The sequence below is a fragment of the Podarcis liolepis genome, assembly GCF_965112155.1.
Source record: "Podarcis liolepis genome assembly, chromosome: 2".
NCBI classification, from domain to species: Eukaryota; Metazoa; Chordata; class Lepidosauria; order Squamata; family Lacertidae; genus Podarcis; species Podarcis liolepis.
The window spans coordinates 92437029-92452252 of NC_139555.1; the positions used below are offsets into that span (position 1 = coordinate 92437029).

The 15224-nt window shown below is 42.2% G+C and overlaps 1 protein-coding gene across 15 annotated transcripts in view; it reads right to left on the minus strand.

The window, feature by feature from the left end:
- Positions 1-15224, minus strand: part of LOC310701096 (contactin-4) — a 497831-nt gene that overhangs the window by 28824 nt on the left and 453783 nt on the right. For all 15 annotated transcript variants that reach the window (XM_083491346.1, XM_083491357.1, XM_083491358.1 and 12 more), the window contains one exon: positions 77-252. In XM_083491346.1, the coding sequence (XP_083347472.1) occupies positions 77-252 (176 nt within the window). The remainder of the gene's footprint in view (positions 1-76; positions 253-15224) is intronic.

Here is a 15224-nt window from a genome sequence, read left to right on the forward strand (position 1 = left end):
ACATATCTTGCTCATTGCTGAAATTCTCAGCACTCATACAGAATTGCCTTGGTAGATTACTAATAGTGATACTTACCCCTCCAACTCTTTCAAAGTGATCCCCATCTTTTTCAAAGTCTATCAGGTGTCCATTAAATGACCAAGTAAATAGAATATCTAGCGGGTGATCATGAGATACCTGGCAAGGCAGAAGAATACTTTCGCCAGCAGTGACATCCATGCTGTTAGGTGCCACCATAAATCGTGTTGGATCTGCAGGTAATAAAGGACACCAAAGAAAGTAACTCACCTGATTTAAAAACAACAGTAACAGCAACACACAGAGAGAGATTACAGCTCTTAAGTGGTCCTTAACTAAAGCAGGTTCAATGAGGTTTATACCAACAGTATGACCAGTAGTAAAAGGTAAATGACCCCTGGACAGTTGAGTCCCGTCAAAGTCAACTATGAGATGCAGCGCTCATCTTGCTTCAGGCTGAGGGAGCCAGTGTTTGTCAGCAGACGGCTTTCTGGGTCATGTAGCCAGCCTAAACTACTTCTGGTGCAACAGGACACCGTGATGAGTGCAGAGTACACGGAAACACCATTTACCTTCTGGCCACAGTGGTACCTATTTATCTACTCACACTGGTATAGCAGTATCAGGTCACTGTACTGTTCCACACTGACAAGTAGAGAGTAAACTGAGCTAGTAGTTTGGTCAGTGCAGAGACAAGTTGTCATTACTGTTGAAAGCTACAGCTTGAGTGTATTTATTGCTGTATGGGTTTAAGTGTACCCCAAATTAAAATAATGATGGATTGACAAAATTGAGTTGTATGCAACATTAGTCTTTATTGAAGTTCATAAATATGGCTAACTTAGGTCCATTAATTTCAATGTGTCTATTCTGACTATAGCTTAGTTGGATGCAGCTTACTGTGTTCTTTCTTAAAATCTCTAGTTCAAATACAGGTGATTATTCTGATTTTAGTATATTTCTAGTTTTTTTGGGGGGGGGGTTAGAAACAAAACCAAACATGTCAACTTATAAAATCAATAACTAGGAAAATCCAGCAAGGCAGTTATGCTCATAGCCATATACAAATAAAAAACATGCTTCAGAACCGTACAGAGTAAAGGTATATCTAGCCAGATTAAGCACTTTTATATCCCCTTGTTTTCAGTGGAAAGCTAAGCATGGACCAATGGTCACATAGTCCAACCCCTGCAATGCAGGTATCTCAACTATAGCATCCATGACAGATGGCCATCCAAGCAACCTCTAATAATAATAATAATAATAATAATAATAATAATAATAATAATAATAATAATAAATAATATACTCCACCCATCTGGCTGGTTTTCCCCAGCCATTCTGGGTAGCTTCCAACAGAATATTAAAATACAATGTAAATACAATGTAAAATACATTAAAAGAGAGTCCATTCCACTGTCAAGCAGCTCATACTGTCAGAAAGTTCTTCCTGATGTTGAGTCAGAATCTCCTTTCTTGTAACAGGAATCCATTGGTTCGGGTCCTATCCTCTGGAGCAGGAGAAAACAAGCTTGCTCCATCTTCCATGTTACAGCTGTTTAGATATTTGAAGATGGCTATTGTGTCTCCTCTCAGTCTTCTCTTATCCAGGCCAAACATACCCAACTCTCTCAACCTTCCTCCTAAGGCTTGGTTTCCAGACCCTTGATCATCTTGGTCACCCTCCCCTGAAGCTAAGTAGGTGTTGAGCAGTTCTGCCTTTCCCCTGTCACCCAATAGCATCTCTCCATTTTCACTTGCCCATCAAATTATTTCCGGAGAATGCATTGTGTTTTGGTAGCAAGACCTCTGTGTTGTGTGGTGTGTTGAAGTACAATTGTGGTTAAACTAAATTAAACAAGATAAGAATAAAATATAAGCAATAAACGTGTATTTTCAGTGTTTATAGAATTTACAGTGTGTTGCTGGTGACAAAGCAATACAAGTTTTTTAAATGGCAGATTTGTGCAACCTTAATCTGCATGATGATAAAGTATGGGCCCTATCTTTTTGAAACTGCTCTCACACACTTTGCTACATGTTTAAATATTATATTAAACCTTTACAACCCAGAAGCATATGGTACCATGTTGCAAAAACTGAATATTCTGCTCATATAGTGAATTATTGTAAGGAATGTCTAGTGTTGAGTCTAAACAGAATACACTGCCATGGTTTCTCCAGTAAGAACCCGAGGAAATGATTTTGCGTGGACAGGCGGAGTCCCCAGGTCCCGAGAGGCCCCCCCCCCCGTCATGTGGAATAACAACTCAAGACAACATGCTATGGGATTAAATTGGCCACAACTTTATTAAATTTCAAATGTGGGTAGACCTTGGCTCAGGCATTGGGCGTTCTCCCTCCCCAGTCCCCAGACCTAGGGAGCATCAGGGTTATCCAGTGTTTGTGTGGGGGATGGGCCGGCTCTGGAGAACATATGTTCAAGCAGAGATAGCCGCCCCCGTTACGCCGCCGCCGCAGGGGAGAGCAATGACGACCTTTCGGCGTACGGTCAAAGCCTCCCTTCAGAAACCCCTTTAACGGGGAACCCTGGTATCGCTGCTACAAGAGGAAGATGGACAAAAGGATTCCGCCCAAGGCCTGATACCGCCAAAGTTGTGACGTTTTGCTACGGGAAAGGCGAAACCTGCCAATGCAGAGAAATTCCTTTCCAGCCCATTGACAGCGACCTTAACGTAGCAGCGCCCGCATACCGGTAAGAAAAGTTAACCTGCAAAATCTGTGAAGAAAAGTTAATCTGCAAAATAAGGCATTAACTGAGGGTGGGTAGGGTGGGAGAAGCTCTGGAGCCAAGTGAGGATTCCCAGTTAAGATCCTCCCGCTATTGTGTGGGCAGGTAATCCCTCCCCCACCTGGCCTGGTCTCCTTGGCAACGCTTCCCCCCAGGTGGGATTGGACAACTGATTGGGGTAGGCGGAGACCTCCACGTATCCCACCTGAGGGAAGGCAAAGCCAAGCCTATACTGAATGGAGCCGCTCCAGATCCAGGGGCTGCGCGCGTCCACGCAAAGGTCGCCCCCTGTTTTATGCGGGGAGTGGTCATTATTAATAGATACTATTTGCATCTAGCCAATAGACACACAACCCAGGCAGCCAGTGATATGTTATAAACATGAATAATGCAAGTATAAGGGTGGAACTATATGGTCTAAAAAACTTATATCATGTTTCCAAAGAGGAAAAATGGGACCTATTTTTCCAAATGGAAGCTTCATGCCAAAATCTCCCTGCACAGTGTATAGTGGAATGGACTACATGGCCTGGTCATGTCATTAGGCTGAGCATCTCTCCATCTGCCCATCAACAGGCAGTGATGCAGACTGGGAAGAAATACACCATATAATGACAGAAGGACTCAAAGTGACTTGTACCACACCTTTCTAAAGTGGGTACATGACACAGAGCTGCTATTTCACCAGTACGCCCAAGTTTCTTCTAACATATTGTTCTCACCTATGGAAAGAAAGGAAGTATTTGATGCAACATATCAAGAGTCCTTGGGCCACCCTACTACATATTTACTTGATCTCTTAGTTCTGTTGTACTCAGGTTTGATTGAAGTCTGCAATAGAGATGGCTACATATTACCTCCAGTATCAGAAGTAATATGCCACTGAATATCAGCAAGCAATATAGCATGCTATCTTATACCAAGGCAGACCTGTGGTTTGTTGGTAGTGTCTACACTGATGGACAGTGGCTCGCCAGCATTTCAGAGAGAGGTCTCTCCCAGCCATACCAGGAGATGCTGGGGATTGACCTTGGAACCTTCTGCATGCTCTCCCACAGAGCCGCTGTGAAAACAGAATGCTGAGCTAGATTGGCCTCTGGTGTATATAAGAAGTTCTCAGTAGGGTTCTCCTTAGATTGTTAGAATCATGCCATTTCTGAACATTTGTTTCCCTGACAGCCCTTTGTAACAAAATACCATGCAGGGTTTCAGATAAAATTAGGACTTTTAAAACCTTGGATGAGGCAATTGAAAGTTCTACCGAGGACTTAAAAACCGATTACAGACAATTGGATGAGTTTCACTGTATTTACAAAGGAAAAGTACACCAAGGAAAGATGAGATTCGGGAAGCAACCAGCTCTCATCTATATGGGTCTCATTCAAGCAGAGGGAACTTTAAGGGCAGGTTTTCTGATGAATTCCAGGCGACTCACAGCAACCTCTCAATGATTTGCTGCATTGCTTTAGGCAAGTAAGTTAATTGCAATGCTCCTCAGTTTCTTTTTCAGCACAAGGAAGAAGCATTTATCCACTTGACGTGATTTAATGAGACCCGGTTAACAAATATGAACAGAGGAATAAGTTTCTCTAATGATTTTAGGAAACAGAAATGGCTTCGGTTAGACATCTAGTAGAGAAGAGGTCCAGAATTCACCACTCAGTACATGGATTCTAGGTATAATTCCTTTGTCATTACAGAAATTCTCTCCTTTCCCTACCCCTTTCAACTCTTTTCTTAATCAATACCAACAAAACTGCAACATCGACATGCTACAAATACTCATCAAAGGGGAAACCTTGCTATGTACATTACATTACAGACTGAGTCCATCCACATTATCATTATCCTTTAATCACAATTTTGAGAGCCAAATTGGCTACCTTAACATGTGATCTCAACACATGTTGTGTCCCTAAATGGCCGATATACTTGGTCTTCTCCAAAATGTCAAATACTATAAATGAGATAGATGACAATAAAAACACTATGACTGTACTGTCATACAAATGGAAGGGTTTCTGATCCCTTCCATTGAAGTAATTGAAGTAAGGGGGAGGAGATTTTTACAATTCCCCCTCTCCTGTAGCCCTCGTCACAGCTCCATCCAGAAAATCTGTGTGAGCTGCAGGAGGAAGCCGAGGTGAGGAAAACTCACCTCCATTCTACATCCATTAGAGAGCCTCCACTAGATTAATGACTATTATATGAACAGAAAAACACAATTGGCTGCAACCCTTCATCTTTACAAGGGCTACTTACATAGTACAAAAATTACTCATACGTACTCATTAAATGCAACCATCCATTCCTTGGTTTGTTCTGGACTGTTGATTTCCTGAATTTTGGTAATATGTAGCCACAATCTTTTTGAAATTTTATTTTGTAAGAAACTTCATTTTTACTAGTATCAGCCTCTAACTTGAAATATACATAGCAACTTTACATCTGGATTCTCGGGGTCCCTTCCAATTCTACAATTCTATGAATGAAGTATTCCAACTTCATTGGCAGCAACCTCTATATTTTGCAACTGGAAGGTTTTTCTGTTTTTACTTCTTTGAGATGAGTTTTGAACACCTCATCCAGCTGAACTCAACAAATGCATGATGTCTACAAAGCCATAAATTTTTTTTAATTCATTAATGTTTTGTAAAAGCCAGGCAGAGATAAAGTTTGACATATTACATTTCTGTGAGTGGCTGAAACAACCTGATGAAAAATGACACCAGAGTGCAACTCTGATGAAACTTTTTCTAGTCGTATTCATCATGAGCTTAAGCCTTCTGCAAAGCAATTTACAAATCACCCCCAAGGAGAAAGCTTACCAATCTGTTTTCAAGGACTTGAAAAAGTGAAAGATATGTTTAACGACCTTACTGTAGCAGCAAATGAAAAGCGCAATAGAGAAGTCAAATAAGGGTAGCCAAGTGTGCCTGGGTGTTATGAAGCCAAATGCCAATCACACATAAGACATCTGCATTTGTCAAAAGTATTAGTAAGAATGAGCTATTTAATTATGGCATCTCCTTTTATGGAACCCAGCATCATTCTGGCTTTCTTCCATTTTTTAAAATCAGCTGCTAATATCAAATATTTTTTGCCTTGAGCTTTCCTGGAAAAAAGTCACTCTTTAGTGTGCACACTAAGCAAACCTCAGTTAGGGATTTCTAAGGATTGCCATTTGCTCTGATTGAGCTTTGAGAGCAGATTTTCATAGGGAAAGCTCTGGAGCAAAAAGGGGTCTCGGACCTGAGCTTTAAAGTACAGTCCATGCCTGGAAAGAGCAGAGGAAAGGTGAGTGTGGATAAGCCCTTAGACATTCTCTGTTGCTTCAGAAGATCTGTGAAATAATCTTCAGAAATAAACTTGCAGTGTAAATATCTCCTCAAAATGAAAGGTGGCATATAAATTCGTTTACAAATAAATAAATGCTGAGTACATCAGAAAACACTTCTGACTGCACTGTTCTGTTTTAATATCTTTACGTGGACTAGTGTATGGCAAGCTCCCCATTCAAATGTATTTGAATGCATAAATTAAAATAACTAATCTTAATTCCCTCTTTTACAAAGGCCTTCTATGAAAGCCCTCTTCTTATCTCCCAGCTGCCTTAAACTGCTTTAAACCAAGGATATAACCAAAGAAGGAATGGTTCCTCTATTCCTCTTCCTTCTAAAGCAATCCTGGCAAGAGGGGTCACACAGCCGGCTGTAGCTATAATCTATCAAATTGTAAACTAAACAGGCTTTGCAGCTGGCAAAATTGGATCCCACCTGCTCATGGTGATGATTAGATATTCTGCCTGTTTACACAATTGCTTACCTTGGGAAAACAACTGTTTAGCTCATCTCCATCCCTGATTTATTGAGAAGCAAGGTTTCAAGAGGTAAACTGAACCAGAGTTAACTCCTGGCAAAATAAAGGACTGTTGATTTACTTATCTTTCACCCCAAATAAATTATGATGTAAACAATGATAGGCTTGGTTAGACAAGCTGTTGCATTCCATAAAAGCACAAAATAACCTAAATGATCCGTAAGTCAACAATTTGTGTGTGGGGGGGGGGTAAAATACAGTGGAATTCCTTGCATTTATGATATATAATTAAGCTGGAGGAGGGGAATCAGAATCCTTAATTACTGAATTGAATTTTTTTGGGTGCATTTATGTCTTCCAGGAAATTTTATTTAATTTATTATTTATAAAAGTGTTTATATGCTGCCTTTAGTGGCATACCCCACACAAGGTGGCTGACAAAATTAAATATGTTAACAGCCATAAAACTAAGCACACCAATAGCAGCCACATAACAGTCCATTTTAAAAAAAATTAAAGCTATACACGACAGTTAAAACAAATATAAACAATACATAGGACAGCAGCATCAAGACTCAGGACATCAGGAGCAGTCCCTAGACAGGACTTAATTATTAAAAGCAATCCAAAAGGGGAGTTTTTAACACTCACTTAAAACTTTGCAGCATCGGAGCCATGTGCAGCTTTGTAGGAACATTTAAAAGCTTATGAAAATACTTCTAAGTATTGCATTGTATACTGTTGTACTCAGTAGTCCTACCAGGATGCAATTTTTGCCATGTCTACTCAGAAGTAAGTACTATTGGATTCAATGGGGCTTCCTGCCAGGTAAGCAGAGTTAACACTCCAAGTATCCTAAACTGTAAGATTCCTAAAAAGCTCCCTTCGTTATGTGTCCCAGAACCAAACTGATCTGTAAGGTTCCAGCTCTTCAAAAGAGACTATAGCTCTCTTTACTGTAGGTGTCACTGGAAGATCAGAAGAGTTTTGGTTCTGCCCCTGTCAGCAATTTCTGTATTGCAGCTCTAGTTCTTATCCAAAAAAGAAAACAACAGTGCTGTTTACGGAGCAGAGGATTTTTGCATTGCATGACAACAAAAGCAGCAACAAGGCATCTTAGCTACATTTTAACTCTCTCTTGGAATCTCAAATCTTCCAAGGAGACAATAGACATACATTTCACTTACTAAGCAAGAGTGCAATTTCTCTGCTGCAATAAATAAGCACACATGCAAGCCAGAGTTGATAATTAACACTGGCAAAATGCTGGCCCTTATAATTGGCTCTAGCAGCTCCTGAATAATCAGACTCTGTTCCTGGTACCTTCGTCTTCTCGCCGCCCCCCCCCCCCCCCAGCAAACCTCACTCCAAGGTGAGCAATATCTGAGAGGAGATAATTTTATGTGCCAAAGCCATTTCCTTCTCTTACCAATGCTTCACTCATTTCTACCTTTGGACAAAGCCTCAAGAAGAGATGTAAAGTACCTAATTTGTGCCATTTAATCCTCTTGTATCTGTGTTCTGACAGGGCTGGTGTCAGGATTAAGCCCTGTGGGACACCTGCTGAGGCATCCACTCCAGGGATGACTGGGCATCCCTGTAACCACCCGGCTACCTTCCTGCCCCTTGCTGTCACTACTTAGTCATCTGTGGTCTTCTGCCACACAAGCCATGACCAGAATTTGCTTTGCACTTCCCCCTCTGGATGGCTGGGTAGACAGAGGGCAAGGAAAGCTAATGTGCACGGGTAAAGAGAAGATAAACCCATTCAGCTTGCCTAAATGTCCCATCCTCCAAAATCTTCATCCAGCACTTTGTTCTACTTTGCAGTTCTCCATTCTGGCTGATTAACAGGTGTATTCAAACTTCAGCAGTTATACAGCAGGACACCTGACTCTTGTTTATAAGAGAAGCACATTCCAAAGGGCCTATTCCTCCCTTGAAAAAGAACTCAGCAGCTAGTAGGATAGAATGAGTTAGGTGCAGGTTACTCGGATATGCTTGTTATGTTTATTTTACTCAAGCTCTTCCTTTCCAAAGCAAAAAGAGTTGGAATGGGTGACATTTGCTAGCAGCACGAACACTGCAGTTGTCACAAAGCTGCAATGATTTTCTTTTTTAGAATTACAAGCCACCCAGCTGCATAAGTCTGTGAGTAACAAATCATCCAATTTGAAAACAAAAAACCACCCTGGTTTTATATTGATTGTGTGTCCATTAGGAGGCATTGTTTAGAATAAGCAGCTCTGCATTGTCTTATTTGCTTGTTGTAGATCATGCAGAGCTGTGTTGTGTCATGTTAATCTGGAGTACATGACACAGTGGGACACTTATCTGCTGGGGCCTGAAACCAAGCAACAGAAAATAAATCACAGCCTGGCACTCCAAAGGCAGGTGCCTTTTTCAACTCCGGCTCCAAATGTAATAAAAACAGCTACAGAGTGAAACAGGCAAAAATAACAGAGAGAGTGCAAGAAGCAATTGGGCAATTTCAGAAAGTCCAAAATATCCACCATGATGTTATTGTAGATAGTTTTAAGGCAAGTAGTGAATGAGAGTTCCAGTTACAATCCAGGTTGCTTTTCTGGTTTGTTTCCAACTATGCAGAATCCACAGGTGGGGGGGGGGCAATGCCTGTCAATTTAAATATACAAGGATGATGCTTGAAAAGAACATCAACATGAAAGGGATGTGTTGAAACTCGACTGCAGTCAGAAATATTTGGGGCATAAGCACGTTGGGGGTAATCCTACTGATTTTAGGGAGAGATATCTGAGCATCATAGCCTCCAATGGTCCCATTTCAACTTTGACTATTAGCTGACTCTTTCAGCTTCTCTCAGCCCCTCAATGTCAGGAGTGAGCCAGCAGTAAATCACACAGAGTAAGTGAAGTTAACTCTTTATTAGAAGAAACAAGATCTGCTCAGGAGTGCCAGGCCTAATGAGCACAGCAACTCTTCTCAGTAGGTCTTACACCTGAGAGGCAGGTGTGGAGACTGAAGGCCTTCCCACAGCTGCCTAACTCTCCTCCTCCCCTGGGTCTTCCCAAACAATCTGAGACTCGGATGGCATGCCTGCCTTTGCTCCTCCCGCTTCATGCCTCTCTTGGTCCTGGGGGATCAGCAGGGAGAGGAGCTTGTCAGAGCGGAAGAGGAAGACACCCTGGCTTCTTCACCAGCCTGATTCATCTCTGCCTCTTGGCCTCCCTCTTCTCCTGCTTCCACTTCTGCTTCTCAGCTTCACATACTCTCCCTGCTCACTAAACCCTGTTACCTCTTCAGCTTCCGACATCTCCTCCTCCCAGTCTGCTCCTGCTCCTCCCTCTGACCACTCATCATCGTTCCACCGCCAATCCCCGGGCTCTGAGCCTTCTTCCCTTGGGAGTTTCCCGCTGGTTTCTGCCACCCCTCCTTTGTGTCCAGCCAGTCCATGACACTCAAAATAGAAGGAGCTGCAGCAGAAGTTTGTAAGGCTGGCGGATTAAAAGAAGGAAATGCTTTCCGGCTCCCACTGGATCATACAAAGAACCCTCTGGGTCAGACCATAAAGGCCTTTCTAGTTCAGCATCCTCTTCCCACAGTTGCCAGCCATATGACAAGGGAAGCCTGCAAGCAACGGTTGAGGGCAGTATGTTGAAATTCACTGGGAAATACACTGTAACAAGTGACTAACAAGTTCAATAAAAAACAAATAAGATTAATAATAATTGCCCTCTCCTACTGTTGTTCCCCATATCTTGAAGAAATCCTGCCTCGCCCTACGGTGAACTGTTTGAAAGATTGACTGCTGAGGGAGTAAGGTGAAAGGGTGCAGCCAAGGAAACCAAGAGCAGCTGTTTTCATATTCTACTTGTGGCACATTTGAATGTGGAGTCTCACTACTGTCCATGAGGCCAAAGGGATATGCCAGTCTCTGCCACAAGCCTCAACCACATATGTGGAAGAGTGACCACGTTTTCAGCTGTTTAGCAGTTGTGGAGGACACACTTAAGTCTCTGGCTGAAGTCAATGGGACATAAAAGCACCACATTTGGAGGCCTGTTCACATGACCATCAGTGGCAGGATGGGAATGTGGAAAGTATTTTAAGCCTGCACATGCTTCCCAAAATGGTTCCCATTGTGAAATGGCAGTGTGTACTCTTTCCAGGGATAAAGCTTCTTCTATATAAAGCAGGCTTCACTGGCTTGATGCCATTCGTATGTTTTTGACTACCAACTCCCATCAGTCACAGGCAGAACTACACACAAAGTACCGTATTCTGGAACATTTCTTTGGAGGAATCTTTAGGCTGAAACTCAAATGCTTCAGGTTTCTAATGACAGTTTGTTAGCCAGCTTGCTTTCAGAAAATAACTCAATTTCTCATTTTATCTGAAAGGACTATTTCTCCCTGCCCTCAACACTTAACCGCAGAATTAGTATTTGAGGTGTACTGAAAGGATGTTGCATAGGCGTTAAAGAAGTTCAAGGAAGGATACAATATGGCCAGACATGAGAAAGTGATGGTAAATGGAGTACTAAGGGTGAGAAGGAAGAAATGAGATTTGAGCAAAATGTATTCATTTAACCAATGCTTAATGCTGTTCTCTTAACACTTGACAGTTTTGTCCGTGTGTGTGTGTGAGTGTGTGCATTTTAATGGCCAGGGGGTTTACACTTGCTTCTTTTTGCTATCTTTTTGCAGTTCTATTACTTTTTCCTTATAAAAGAGTTTTGCGCTGCCTTCAAACATTTTGATAATGGAAGCTGGCAGAATTGCTATGAAGGGTTCTAAAGCATTGTAGGCAACCAGATGGTTTGAGGGGGAAACAGCAAACCCAGGTTAATTGCCAGGCAGGTGACGGTGATGGAAAGGTGGCTTGCCTATGGAACTGAAAGAAAAAGGACAAGACGGAAGTGCCTAGGATCCAGGGGTGTTGGCAAAGAAGTAGTCACTAATAAAAATGAAAATTGCACAGAAGCAGTAGCTGACAGGAGAAGCAATGACAACAAACTGGGTTGGGGTGGGGAAAGCTAAATTCTCTTCCAATGGAAGAGATTTTCAGGAAATGTTTCCACCTCCCAGTTCCAAAAATCACTATTTTTTAATCCAGAAAATGAAATGGAAAAACTATTCATGCAGGACATTTCCCCCATTATTCCTATGGAAATTTCAAGGAGCACAGCATTCTACTATGACTTTGACTTCTCTTCTCGCAGTGAAGCCATTATATTGATATAACCCAGAGATCCTAGTTTTCCTGTCCTTCTACACCATATTTTGTATAATAATTAATCTAACTCTGACTTTGAGCAATTGCTGGGTTGAGCAACATCCAGGCAGAGAATGGGCAGACCTTCTGGTGGCAAATACAGCACTTAAGCCTGTATTTGCTATGAGTTGGAAAGGAATGATACCTTGTAGGCCAAAGCCATTTCAGCACATGAGGGGGAAATGGGTTTCTACACCATGTGGTGCAACCAGGACCAGAATGAATAAGAAGGTAATTTTGGATTTAAGCATGAATGGTCGGGTGGAGAGGTTTATGTTTACCAGATGCTTCAAACAAGCAGAGCAGACAAAAGAACACAGAAGGCTGAATCTAGTGCCAGTGAAAATGGACAGGACACTCATGTACTCGTGGCCAAAGGAAACTTACTAAGGTAATATATATGGCTGACCACAAGTTTTGGCAGCTTTTATTTGGATCAGTGGCTTTAAAATGTGTATGGTGGGGTGGGGAGTGGGAGGTGGAGATAATGGTGTCATAAATGCGGGTTCTGTTTGCTAAGATTTTAATCCTTTTTTTTTCTTTACAAAAAATGGCCCTTCCTTCTTATAGTGCAATATGAAGTATGTGCTGTTAGAATGGTTAGGTTTTGTACTTTGGTGATTAGGAGAGAGTGGGTAGCCTTAATTAAAAATATTTTTTATGCTGATGACATACAGCTCTTCTCCTCCATAACATCTAAGCCAGAAGAGGCTCAGTATGATAGGGAACACTGTCTGGGTGTAGTGGAGGAAGGCCAATAAACTGATATTGAAGCCTGGAAAGACAGAGGCCCGGTGGGTCCCAATTCTGATCCCTCAGAGGACTCCACTTCCTACCTGTCTCCACTGGGTGAACTGTCCATTTGTTCCTACTCTCTAATTCCTGTGACAGCTTCTGATCCACAAGAGGACCTTGACTCTTATTCCATGAATGCTCAGCTTAATCAGGAGTCTTTGGTGAGGCATTCCAACAGTCTGTGTTGTTAGGGGTCAATGACTGATCTCAAAGTGACTTGCAATTCATCAGAGACCACATATGATTTCTTTGGAATCTGATTAACCTTCTCTGCAAGATCCCCATCATTTCAGAAATGACAGCAGATTATTCCATTCTTGAAGAGATGGATATTGGCTAGCTTTAATCAATAGCCTGTAAAGGATGACACCTTGAATTCGCCGGGTTATCCATAATGCCTGCAACAGACACTCTTTGGGCTTGTCATCATGCCAATTTAATTTAAGGCACTCCTGAAATGATGTGTGTTCTGTTTTGCTGCTAAAGACATAGTGACACAGAACAGTAAAACTGTATACTTTGTTTTTATAGGATAATCAGGCAGCAGTGTGGTTGCTATAAAAGAGCAAATAAAAGTTTTGTCGAGTGACAAATTTTATTGCCATTTCCAGACCCCATTCCCTATTATTCTTTTTGTGACATCGGAATGTGGGAAAACCTGACAATAAGATGGCAAGCTGTTTTATAAAGCGGCGATTAAAACAAACAGCCACGGTTGCTGTTTTTCGGGAGGGGACCCTATTTTTTTCTTTTCTTTTGCACTCAAAGGCTTCCATGTGTTTACTCTTCACTACCATCGCTCTGAGCATCCTTCTCTGGCACCGCCTGATGCCGTTCCATTTTCTAATGTGCTTTCAAATTTAAATTAACCTTCATTTATTATTCAGCCATACAAAGAACACATATTTCAGTGTGCAGAATTGCTGTCTAGTGATTGAATGCCTTGTCCCTTTGCTAGGAGACAGGAGGTGTTGATTTCTATGAGGGAGGCTCTTACATCAAGGGCTGACAGTTTTGAAAATCTGCACTACAACTTCTATATTTACTGCAGGACAGTGTGGTAATAGTATGCACCAACCTGGCGTTCAAGAGAAACACCACTAGCCTGGAGGGCTGATCGGTAAGGCAGCCCAAGTCTTGCCTGGTGGAAAAGGAACCAGGAGGAACAGATTCCAACCATTGGAACCCCCTTCACCATAACTCCCTTTACCCAGCAGGCACATAACAACAACAACATGAACAAAGCACACACACATTGCTGCTCTGTCATACAAACACAGACTCCTTGGACCAATAAAATGCAACAAGTGCACAAAATAGAAAGTGCATGCTGTGTGTATCTGTAGTGCTCAGCAATCATAACGACAAGCAAAGCACAGTGGTATATCATATAATTTGTATGCAGAAAGTCCTGGGTTCATTCTGTGGCATCTCTAGGTAGGACAGGGAATGTCCCTCACCTGAAATCACAGAAAGCCACTGCCAGTGATTTCTGAACTCAATGGGCCAGTTGTCTGATTCAGTATAAGGCAGTTTCCTATGTTTCCAACTAACCAAACAACATAGTCATTGCTTTCACAGTAGATCTTCTACAGACCTTGTCTTTCACCCGGGCAGCAATGTTCTGCTCCTTCACCCTCTCACCTCTCACTCAAGGGGTCTTTTACCTTGTAGAACTGAACTAACCCTTTGCCCAGACTCTCACTCCAGAGAAATGCTAAACCTGAACATGTGAAGAATAGAGAGGGAGAAAAGGAGAGGGAGGCGGAACAGCCTTGCTCTTGTGGTGTCCCAAAGAGTTGATGAGGATTCTGAAAAAGAGGCAGCAGAAGGAATACTGAAGACTAGGTGAATAGGGGGAACAAGGTATTGATAGGGGAAGCTGTAATAGTCAAGCCAGTTGAATAGTCTGGGATAAATGGAGGTAATTTAACAAGCTACAGTGGTGCCCCGCAAGACGAATGCCTCGCAAGACGGAAAACTCGCTAGACGAAAGAGTTTTCCGTTTTGGAGGTGCTTCGCAAAACGAATCTCCTATGGGCTTGCTTCGCAAGACGACAATGTCTTGCGAGTTCCTGCTGTTTTTCCCCCCCTTCCCCCCTTTTTCTAAGCCGCTAAGCCGCTTATCAGCTGATCCGATCAGCAGATAAGCCGCTAAAAGCCGCTAATAGCGCTAATCCGCTAATCCTTCAATGGGCTTGCTTCGCAAAACGAAAAAAACCGCTAGACGAAGAGAATCACAGAACGGATTCTTTTCGTCTTGCGAGGCACCACTGTACTTTTATCCCCAAGTCTCATGTTGTTGCAATAGAGCTATATCCAAAGAGGTGGCAGTGAACAAGGTGTTCTTTAAGACACAGCTTTGTAGAAGTGGTGAATTTGAGACTGTGAGATCAAAATTGCAGGTAAAAGAAGACCCGGAGTAAATTAGAAAGATCTATGTAGAAATGGTTGCCAGGGTAGCGGGCAGTGAAGTACCCTACTTGGCACTGCTACTGGGGTGTAAGTATGTAAAGCAAGCAGCAACTGAGTGAAATGTGTGCCTCTAGGTCTCTTTTAAATTTAAGTTTCTCATCAGGGTGGCTG